The sequence below is a fragment of the Cibotium barometz genome, chromosome 57 (assembly GCF_041138505.1).
Source record: "Cibotium barometz isolate CiBa-2024 chromosome 57, ASM4113850v1, whole genome shotgun sequence".
NCBI classification, from domain to species: domain Eukaryota; kingdom Viridiplantae; phylum Streptophyta; class Polypodiopsida; order Cyatheales; family Cibotiaceae; genus Cibotium; species Cibotium barometz.
In genome coordinates, this window is record NC_141102.1 from 13,179,037 (window position 1) to 13,191,057 (window position 12,021).

The 12,021-nt window shown below is 47.7% G+C and overlaps 1 protein-coding gene across 6 annotated transcripts in view; it reads right to left on the reverse strand.

Moving 5' to 3' along the window:
- Positions 1 to 1,461: 1,461 nt before the first annotated feature.
- LOC147606446 (protein INVOLVED IN DE NOVO 2-like) overlaps positions 1,462 to 12,021 on the reverse strand; it is a 52,277-nt gene continuing 41,717 nt past the window's right edge. For all 6 annotated transcript variants that reach the window (XM_086791854.1, XM_086791849.1, XM_086791851.1 and 3 more), the window contains one exon: positions 1,462 to 1,949. In XM_086791854.1, coding sequence (XP_086647980.1) covers positions 1,713 to 1,949 — 237 coding nt within the window. In that variant the 3' untranslated portion in view covers positions 1,462 to 1,712. The remainder of the gene's footprint in view (positions 1,950 to 12,021) is intronic.

Below are 12,021 nucleotides of genomic sequence, written 5' to 3' on the forward strand. Positions count from 1 at the left end.
CGAGGAACTTCCACACCTTCAACCCTAGCCACCCCGACCCCTCCCTTGGCAACCAATCATCACCGGCTTTTTCCAAACCCTGGAAGAGGACATCCATACAATAGATCCCGTGGATCCACCTTGTGTCGTTCCAGATGCACCTTGCCTAAGAGGGGTTACCTTGGACTGAGCCTTCGCATTCCAACGTGCCCGACGCCCCTAGTCCATGGATGTCAACCACGATCCCCTCATCAGCTCCAGATCCAGGACATGCTCCACCGCTGTTGAGCTACCTTCCCATGTGATGTGGGTAAGAGGGAGACCTCTCGACCATACTCATTAGCCCCATGCTTGATATTTTGGAGTGGTATACCATCTATTGGGGACTGATGCTCCTCTCATGTACCATGTTCTTGGTATTCCATGATGAGCTTTCAACATCTTTGTATCACTCCAGTGAGATAGCTTTGTTTTGTTTCTATTTTATTTTATGTTCCATGATGAGATATGCTATGGATATTATTGTATCACTTTGGTCTCACAAACCCATTGGGTCTTTAGTAGACGCTTAATCTCTCTCTCTCTCTCTTTTTCTCTCTCTCTCACACACACACACACACACACACATTCCCCCCCCCCACCCCACACACAAAGAAGCATCAAGAGGAACATATCCAATACTTTGTCTTAATTTTAATGTCTGTCTGTCTCTCTCTCTCTCTCTCTCTCTCTCTCTAGTTGCTGCTTCCGGATGCTCCCTACTAATGTATTGTAGGGCTAGATACTTACCTTCAATTCTTTCTTTTCATTTCCAGACAGTGTATCAGATGTCACATGGTTGTAACTTTGGTCTCATAGGTCACTTTGGCCTTTTGAAGACGTTAAATGTTATACATGATGTCCATGCACAAAATGCCATACATGATGACCATGCATTTGGGCTACTCTCAGACCGCCCCAAGGGGGTTGTGGGTGCGTGGGTGCGTGGGTTGGGGGGTGGTGGTGGTGGTGGTTCTGTCTCAACTACATAAACCTTTAAATTTCCATGAAACTCACAAACACAGCTACCAACTTACTCATTTTCTTAACCTTTTTATATTCCAAATGCTCTTTATCTCTTTTGATTATATGCTTGGCTTTGATTTTCAGTCACAAGGATATTAATTGGACTGAGGTTTGTCTTCGATGCTCATTGATACATCCTCTCAGATATGGGAATGCATTCTTACAGATTTCAACAATGGCACTTTGTATAAGGAAGTGTCAAAACACTTTAAAACATTGTTCTAAATCTTAAAAATGATTGCACTTTTGTGTGCGTGCATTTATGCGTGTGTGTGCTGTGTGCGTGTGTGGGTGTGTGGGGGTAAAGAGAGAGAGCCAAATTAATTGTTTCTACAGACATGCCAAGTTGTACGTCCTTGCCTGCACATGCATGCAAGGTGGGGGAGAGAGAGAGAGGTTACATTTAAGTATCACAAAGACAGCAATGAAGTTTTCATCCTTCACTTTGGAGATCATCCATATACAGATTACTATTCATTCGCAACTTTGCATAGTACTGATGCTAACAGTCTATACAGATGAAAATCTCTTGATTTAACAATCCACAGAGAGCTTAGCTTTAGACTTGTTGCAAGTGTTTGTAGGTACTTAAGCATACAGAATATCTCTGTTGTGATTCAGAGTCTTTTTCTTCACCTAGCTATCCCTCAAACCGTCTCTTGTAAACTTTACCAACAGTTCAACCTTCTCTTCTTTTTAACCTCTTCACTTGCCAGATAATTCAGAATCTCCTCCAGCGTGGCCCGTCTCCCTTTTTTGAAATTCCAAGGAACAGGGACTGGGAATCTACCACTGGCATTATATTCTTTCAGCTCATTCAGTGCATCTACGACTGTCTTGTGAACATCTTCACCAAAATCCTCACACAATCTTGATAGCCTTTCATCCGCTTTGTCTATGCGTTCCTGTACATTTTGAAAAAAAAAATCCCATTCTAAAGGCATACAGAAGTGTCAATGACTACATAGTACTTCAAATGAGAAAATCTATACTATAAGCTTCATCCAGGTAGTGAGAAAAGATGGAATATGCCACACACACACATACACGCACATACATGCATGCACATGTTACAACGGCACGTACACGACTTACATTCAGACATTAATCTCTCTCTCTCTCTCTCTCTCTCTCTCACACCAGCTGAGAGTGGAGACGGCCAGATATGGGCCTAGGGCGGCCGCACCAAAGGACAGATATGCCAGCTCTGTCACACAAAGCCCAAGACAGAGGATCATTACATATGCCGATGCCCTGTATACTATGAGTTTTGAGGGAGGTTCCATTGCCTCTTCCGAGCTGGGTTCGGCCCACTTTCCACCGACTTCTTCCATACCAGCACTCCAAGGGCCGATCCACCCATCATACCCAGACCACAGGCTAGTGCAGGAGCTCGGCCAAGAGGTGTGACACTCGAAAGAGCCACTCAGTTATGCAGAGCTCGACGCCCCAGACCCCATGGCCACACCACCACAAGAGGATCTGGGCCATCATCTCCTATCATCGCAGGACCTTTTCGCGCCAGCTCAGTTTTACCACCTTGAGCACCATGTCACAGTGGCCCATGAGGGATGTATTAGGGTGATATGAGAGCTCTCTGCTCATGTACCTAGATCAGATTTTATAGTTCTAGATTTTTGTTATCTTTCTTTATTACTATTTTGTACCCAGGATGATGTACCTCATGGATATGATGTAACCTTTTGGTCTCATAGGTCATTTTGGCCTTTTGAAGACGTTAATACAACTCTCTCTCTCTCTCTCTCTCTCTCTCTCTCGTGTGCGCATGCAGGCCCCTAGAAGGCTGCACCATACATAGCTGCTGGACGTACTTGAGTGCCAAAGAGCCAACACTTAGTACAAGGCTCTTGGAAATGTGCCTGGAACCACTCTCATTCCAGATGGGCTACAGAAGCACACTGCTCGGTTAGTGGCAACAGTGGTCATACAAAACTTGGGACCTGTAAAAGTGACGTAAACGTACTTCTGCACGATCTCCACTCGGGCCTCTCTGTATAAGAAAGATCATCGTGAGGTGACCACATAATGTGTTGAAGACCATAACCTTGGTTTTTCCCAAACTGATCGAAATGTCTCTCTCCCTGCAAAAGCTGCCCAATGCATCCAAGTGTCTTGGCTGAATCTGAGATCAAGACAATACTGTCACATATAGCAATATGGGCACTACTATCTAGGCCAATGGTGCGCCTCTACCTCCAAAACTGTCTACAAATACTGCAATCTCATCAATCTATAGACCAAAGAGTGTAGGTGAGAGTGGGTGCCCCTACTTAACCCCACTAGTGCTACACGTCTCCCGAGAGTCCACCGGGTGCACGTACTTCGCCAAGTACTGCCTCATATAGTGCCATCACACCCGATATCATATCATCTGAGAACTAGAGTTCCTGCAAGCGTCCTATCAAACGATTGAGGGACGGAGTCAAAGGTTTTGTGGAAATCCACAAGGCAGCAATACATAGTCTCTTCTGTGACCTCGCCTTTATTGGGTATTTTGGAGTCTCTGTGTGTGTATCCATCATCTACATGTACCCTTGTTTATGTATGTATGTGAACATCCCTTACATAAGCACTACTAAGTTTGGAAAAAGTTGAAAAAAAAAGAGGAATGGGGAGCAGGCCGAATGTCTTTTTTTTTTTGGGGGGGGGGATTTAATTCATTAACTAATCAATTAATTAAAGTCCTTATTTTCTTTTCTTTTAAAAAATAAATAAATGGAAAAAAATTAAGCTAGGCGAGCCCTTTTTAAAAAATGAAAAAAAAAAAGAAGCTAAGGGATCCCTTACACACACACACACACACACACACACACACACACACACACGTGTGCACTAGGGTGCAAGTGTGCACCCACGCAAGTGAATGTGCGTGAGCGTGTGTCCACATGTATGAAAGCGTGTGCAAGTGAATGTGTGCACGTGCGGGGAAAAATGTGTACGTGCGTGAGCGGGATGCATGGGGGGGCACGAGGAGGGTAGTGCATGTGTGTGAATACGGCGTCTGTAAAATGTGGGTGCACATGCGTTTGTGAAAATGTGTAGGGTGGGTGCATGTGCGTGTTTTTAGTTGTTTTTTACATTTATTGTTATGTTTTTGGGTTTTTTACAATTCCCCATGAAGGTAGTAGTTGTACATTTGAGCGGGGGGGCTGTAAGCCCCATGGGGCATGCTGTGACAAATTCAACCATGTATCCAAGAGAGAGAGGTAGAGAGAGGGAGAGAGAGGAGGGTTTAGGAAGATTTGCACAATACACGCACACTCAGCAAGGAACAAGCCCTACCCCATTTCAGAAATTTACTCAAGAACAATCCACGGGCTTATCAAGCTAGAACCAATACAAGCAATGCATACAAAGTCAAACAAATATGTCGATGTAGAAATCTGGGTTGGAGTCAATGTCGAGGCACAAGATCTCTGATGCTGAGCACACCACAGGGATGGCCCACAAGAAATCTCTCACCGGACTAGTATAATTATCTAGTATCCGAATCAAATCCCAAGTCTAGATCAAGAAATCCCTAGCTTGTATTCCAGGATGTCCAGTAGTAAAATCAATGCTCAAGCCGAAGTAAAACCGCGAAGAGAAAATCCCCTCGAAAAAAATCCACAAATGGCTGTGGGGAACTTGTATCAGGAGGTATGGACAGTAGCCAAGCGTCTGCTAGTTGTCAATGGTTGTCGTTGGTGGCGTTGCTGTGCCTGGAGCCGTCGATGGAGCAAGCGGCGCGAATTAGCTGAGCAAGCGGCAGACCAACAACACAGGCCGGCGGCAGGTGGCGGACCAACGACGACGCAGGCTGAGATGGGCGCAGGCCGGCGGAGATGGCTGACCAGTGGTGGCGCAAGTGGAAGAGGCCGGCGACGATGGTAGCTCAGTCTGGCCAACTGGCGAAAGGAGAGAGGAAGTTGATGACAAGGGTCTTCTTCCTCTTGAAAGCCTCCACATGCTTGATGATCCTTAAGAGAGACTCAAGCTTTTTTTATACTTGAGGAGGGCCTTGCTTTTTGCCAAAAGCAATGTTTTTTGCTTTGCTTTGGTCTTTTTATAACAAACAAAATATTACTCATCTTTTTAATCAAAGTTCTTGAGTTTTGCTTTTCTAGCTTCAGGGCCTTGCTTTTTGGCCCTAGAGCTGCTTTTAGATTTTTGATCCGGCTCAGTCTCCTCTTGCCAATGGTGCCCCTAGCTTGCGGTCAACTCAGTTTGACTTTTTGCTTTTCCTTGCTTTTTGACTAAAACTGGTGCTTTTCCATGAGCCAACTTCACGATCCCTATTCCCATGCTTTCAACAACCTATCCAGTGTCCGGCATGTGTTTCATCATGTGAAAAGAGCTAGGAGGACCAAACCTCCAAAAATAAAAGAATTCCCCTTTTATGGAGGGAGTGTGGTCCATATGCTATTTTTGGGGACGCATGCTTTTTGCAGAGAGTTGGACTGCTCATACACGCCGGCTTCCTCCTTTGCACGAAGGCAGCTGCTGGACAGAGGAGCACACGTGGGCTGGTTCTCCTTTGCAAGGACAGCAGGCTCTGCAGGCTTTTGACCGGTTGCAAGGTGTTAGGTGGCTGTTGGACTGGCTGCAGGCGGACTGAACAGCTGCTGCAGGTACAGGTGTTAGCATGCCATGCTCTCTCTCTCTCTTTCTCTTGGCAAACAAGTGGCTGCAGGCAGCGCTGGACAGAGCAGTGCACGCTTTTCTCCACGCACAAGGGGAACTGTAGGCGGCTGCTGGACAGAACCGTACACGCTTTTCTCCATGCGCAAGGGGGATCACAGGAGAACTGAATTTGCACTCTCTCTCTCTCTCTCTCTCTCTCTCTCTCTCTCGCTCGTGAAAAACGGGCAGTTCTGCAGGGAGGGCTGGTCGGGCAGATGCAGCAGAGGTACATGCTCTTCTCCTGGGAGGACGAGCTGCAGATGGTTGTAGGAAGGGAGGCGCAGGACTGCAGGTCCCTGTCTTTCTCTTTCTTCGCCAGCAGGTTGGGCTCAAGGATGCGCACAGCCGGGACTGCTTTGAGGCTGTCTATGGGCTATTTTGGTTGGCTGCAAGTACAGGTCACTTGGATGTGTTTCTTGGCATGGGAGTGATGCAAGCTCGCATGGTTGCATGCTCATGGAGCAAATTGTTTTCTTCCTGCTAGAAAGGAACAGAAAGACCTACAGTTGTGGGCATATTTATGTTTTCAGATGTTTCATGAGGGAACAGGTAACCGGATGTATGCCGTTGTTGGCACTGTTTTTGAATGGTGCTGTGAATGGTTCTGTATGGAAACAGGACAAAGGTTTCAAGGGAAAACAGGCCTAAGGGTTTCATGTGGAAACACGTTGTAGGTTTCTCGAGGAAACATGTTTTTGGTTTGGCCAGGAGATAGGTCACATGCAGGCAGAGGGTACAAGCATGGACACATGTTTGGTACAGCCTTGCTGCTGATTGGACAGGGGTTAGGGAATCCATGACTGAGATGGATAGTACCCTTGGAAGGCAAAGAGGGTTGGTGCAGGTGTGTCAACTGTATAGTATGATGTGCTGTGATGCGAGTACTCTTCTGGGAAACAGTTTGGAGTCTTTGTTGTGATGCAAGAGCACTGGATGTGTCAGGGTGTGATGTTGTTCATAGGGTGAGAGGCTATGGATGGTTGTGGCAGCCTTGACCAAGGGAGAAAGCTTCTGTGTGTAGGACTCATGTGAAAGAGTCTTTTGATGTGAACAATAGTTGGACTTGTTTGTGGATACTGAGTGGACAAGAAGCCATGATGCAGCGTCTTCGCAGGCTTCAGGAGTTCTACTATGACGACTGAGTTTCCAGCCTTATTGTAATAGCTCTTATAATCAGTTAAAGAAATACCACAAGGGGCGCCACTCGTTTTGGGGCCAATCGGTGTTCATGTACTATTTGCAAGAGCACTCTAGCTCCCCCTGTTTGTTTTCCTTTTCTAGGTCTTCAAAGGTGTTGAAGTGTTTTGTGTTTTGTTTTGATGAAACCAAGACTGGTTTACACCCTCCGCCACCAACCCCCATCTCACATTACACCCAGGTCCTTTTTGATCACGAACTTGACCTTGTTTACTCCAACCACATACTCCAGGATGTGGAACCTACTGTCCCCCTACCCACCCACACATCACAACTCACCACCATACTCCACACATCCGTCACCACTTCTTTCATCTGCACGCAACGGTCTACCACCTTGCGGTTCCATGCCCCATAACTGTTGGTATGATGACGAATGCCAAGCCACATACTCCCGTCTTAAGCATGAGGTACAGATTGGGTAAATCACTAAGCACCAAGCACAACGGACTTCTCAACAGCTCACCCAACGCAAGAAACAGGAGTTCTACGCTCGGAAAGAGGATGAGTTATACCGACTTTTCTTAGGGCCGAATTGCAAAGAGGCCTGAAGGAAACTCCAAGAACATCACCCCCCCACACCTTTCACCTGCACATACACATGGCACTCCTATGGGCCCTCTATCATATCTCCCATCAACCACCTCTACCCCCACCATCTCCACCTTCTTCACAAAGGGCATGGTCCTCAAGGCCATTCGTAGACTACGTAATGGGCCAGCCCAAGATCATGAGGGACTCACTGCCTAGTACATCTCACATGCCGATGATACCCTGGCTCCCGTACTAGCCTACATGTTCAATAGAGCCTTCTCTAAAGGATTTCCACCCTCTTGGTCCACTAACACCATCACCCCCATCCTCAAAGCCAGAGATCCACTTGATCCTAATAATTATAGGACAATCATGATTGGCCACACATTGGCCAAACTATATGGATCCGTGCTAGAGGCGGAGCTCAGTTCATTTGTAGGAAGACAGGGATGAGAGAGACTGGGATGCAGAGCCTTAGGACAGGCAGGCTTTCGGAGGAGCTACTCTACCCTTGACCACATCTTTACCCTCCGTGATATCATCAACGAGGGTACAACACGACATCAGAGGATTTACTGCTGCTTTGTGGATTTCCACAAAGCTTTTGATACCGTACCCCGAGCCCACCTCCTACACCGTCTGCAGGAGATAGGAGTCCCGTCTGACATGGTTTGGAGCATCATCACCCTCTATGAGTCCGTCATCGGACGAGTCAGAGCCCCAAGAGGCACATCGTAGGAGATTTCCAGCACTATTGGGGTTGAAATCACCTTACATGGCATCATGATGCTCCTCAATTGTTGAAATCACCTTACATATTGGGGTGATTCTATTCTTTTCCGGCTTATAGCTGTGATTGTTGTATGTTTTTCTCATACTTAATAGAAGTCTATTTCTGAAGAAAAAAAAAATGTAGGGCTGCCCTCTATCACCCACTCTTTTTGACCTGTACATTGATGAGATCTCGAGCTTCATTGACAGATGGGGGGGGGGGGGGGGGGGGGGGGGGGGGGGGGGGGGGCGCTAGTCCCACACTGGCAAGCATATTGATCCCCATACTAATTTATGTAGATGATATCGTCATCCTATCAGATTCAGCCGAGGGGCTTCAGAGACAGTTGGATGCCTTACAGGACTTCTACACTTAGTAGGACCTCTCTGTTAACCTTGGTAAAACCAAGGTAATGGTCTTCAATACTTCTTGCCCCTTCACATCTAGATTGAGCTTCACATGTAGAGGGGATCCTATGGAGATTGTCTCATCCTATGTCTACCTTGGTGTCACTTTCACTGGCCCACGCTTCACCATGCTTCCCGTAGCACATGCCAAAGTGGCATAGGGATATGCAGCCTTGAGCTTACTTGAGCGGCAGTGCTTCTAGGCACATTTCCAAGAGCCCAAGAGGAAGAGTTGGCTTTTTGACACCCTTGTCACACCAGCCTTGATGTATGGAGTAGCCTTCTGGGGGCAGATTTATCCGATGAGGATTGACAGCCAGTTGAGAGATCACAGGTCATCATGTTCTCCCGTATGATCCACAGCAAACCACCATCAATCCCACACCAAATCATCTACAGAGAGTTTGTTGCAGCCTCGATGGTAGTGGATGCACTCTTCCAGATAGTCACATACCTCCATCGCATCAGTCACATGGATTCCCACAAGTACCCGAGACTTGCTTTGGAGTCCTCGAGACAGCTAGCACTCAAGGGCCATTCTGGAGTATGGTATGCCTTAGTTTCCACTTGGTTCTCAGTATATGGGGTCCACATGGACCCCCTACCACCCCTTCAGTATAGTCTTGACTCCCCTTTTCTCCGGCTCTCTCACGAGGACACCAACCGGGTTATCCAGTTAGATCTTCTCAACCTCTACACCGACTGCACATGGATCACACCTTCATAGCTCCCAACCAAGATGCACTTCTACAGAGATCACTTCCTCACTCTCACTGAGGATGAATTCATCCAGCAGCCGTGCTACCTGAGTGTTCACATGTCCCATGCAATGCAGATTGTGATTGGCTAGATATGGTTTTCATCCCACCACCTCAGAGTGGAGATAGGTGAGAGCTAAGTGCATCTTCAGAGCCGGGAAGCTCATACGAAGACCCAGAGAGGAGAGGATCTGCCAATTATGCCACACACAGGTTGAGACGGAGGAGCATTACATAAGCCGCTGCCCAGTATACTATGAGATTCCGTGGGAGGTTTCACTATCTGTTTCGTGAGGGATTTGGTCCACTCTCCAGGATCATTGACTGCCCGAACCAACGTTGCCTAGGCCTCTTCCTGCTTGAGTTCCGCAGACACAGGGACACTTTCTTGAGAGAGCTTCGCCCCCAGCCTCCCCAACCCCTCCCTCGCTAGTCAACCATCACCGCTTTCTTCCAAACCCAGGAGGTGGAGGGCACCCATACAATGGATCTTGTGGACCACCTTGAGATGATCTGGACCCACCTTGCACGAGGAGTTACCTCGGACCGGGCCTTCCAACGTGCCCAACACCCCCGGCCCCCCGGACGTCGGCCACAATCCCCTCATCAACTCGAAATCCAAGACATGCTCCATCGCCATCGAGCTACCTTTCCACGTGACGTAGGTGAGGGAGACCTCTCGGCCGTACTCATTAGCCCCATGCTTGATATTTTGGAGAGTGGTATACCATCTATTGGGGGCTGATGCTCCTCTCATGTTCCATGTTCCTGGTATTACAGGATGAGTTTCCATGGATAGGTTTGTATCACCCTAGTGAGATAGCTATGTTTTGTTTCTGTTTTATTTTCTATTCCATTATGAGATATGCCTTGGACATTATTGTATCACTTTGGTCTGATAGGCCCATTGGGTCTTCAGTAGACGCTTAATAGATTACCTGATGGGCTCACCTACCTTGATACATGATATACATGATCTTGCCATTTCGGGCAGACCCATTGGGATAGCAGCAGACCATGCATATTTGACATTTTCTGTGACTTGTGGATATGTTACCACCCTCTAGTCATGCCAGATACCCAAGATATCACTTTACTCGGGAGACCTCTAGTGTATATGGCAGTGCAGTATATGATGGTCTGTTCGCTCTTGACCCGAGCAGTCCACTTGATGAGCTTATGAAAGAGTTGGCAGATGTATTACACGGTTCAGCAGCATATGCTTTCCTGTATACCCCCCTCTTTCTACCCCTCCTCGCCATACGGCCCCACAGAATGGTTGGTACGATGATGAATGTCACGAGACTCGTGACCGCTTGCAGCGGGAGATCACCCTTGACATCCACACACATAGACAGGCTAGAACGCTCTTCAAATGCCTTGTGCGGAAGAAGAAGCGGGATTACTTGGCCAAGCTTGAGATGGAGATATACCAACTATTTTTGGGGCAGGACACCAAGAGGGCATGGAAGATGTTCCATGAGCGACAGCCGCCCACACCTATCACAGCACCTCCGGCATGGCATGAATATGCAAGAACTTTATATGAAGTACCAGGGCAGCCCCCCACCCCTCTATTGGAAGGTTCGCGATTTCGAGCGTGTGATCTATGGCTAGAGGGTGCCTTGGATTATCTCATAAGTGGAAGCATGGGAAGTTGAAGAGCCATATATAGGCTATAGTGGCACCTTGTCATAGTCATCTCCTCCGGCCGGTGTTTTGGGAGGCAGCTCACCGAGAGATGGGAGCCCGGTGGAGGGATGCTCCAATGCCCGTTGGGGGTGTTCGTGGAGCTCGATGGTGATGCATCTCCTACGTGCATTAGTCTTCCGATGCGCATTCTGACATGGTATCAGAGCAGCATAAAATAGAGAGATCCTCCCAATGATGGTGTCTGCTGAGGTCCACACAAGTCAGTGTGAATCAACTCCAATGGTTTCGAAGCCCCCGCCTGGAAGCCTGCTTCGGAAAGGATTCCCTGTGCTGCTTACCACGTATGCAAGAACTGCAACGTCCTTGCCTACTACCAACATCTGGCAAGCCAACCACCATCTGGTCTCGAAAAGCTCGCCGCAGTGCGTCCACATTTAAGTGGCCAAAACGAAAGTTCCACAGATCTCCGACCTGAGAACCTGTCAACGAGGAGAGTGCACAGACCTTGTAGATACCATTCTCCACACCGCCTTCCCAAACAACCCAACCAGTCTCACGGTCCCATAGAGCAATTGAATGCTCCTCAAATTCCACCCGAAAGCCAGTCTTGCATACTTCATGCACTGACAGAAGATGAAAACCCAGAGTAGGGACGTAAAGAACACGGGAAGCATGCTTGCCCCCCTTGCCGTCGGGAATAATCTCCATCCGGCCCTCTCACTATGTATCGGAAAAGTGGAGTTGTCGCCAATAAAAATGCGACCTGACTGCCGTTTCAGATCCAAAAAGAAGTCACAGGACGGAGTCATGTGCCTGGAAGCACCACTATCAAGAATCCATTCCCGGGTATCCTTCGCGGTGAAGCCAACTGCCTCCGCGCTCGAAGACGATGAAGCATCGGAGTCCATCATCTCTAAGTGCACAAATGCAGGAGTCTTTGCAGCTGAGGCTGAAGAATCAACACTCTTCCCAG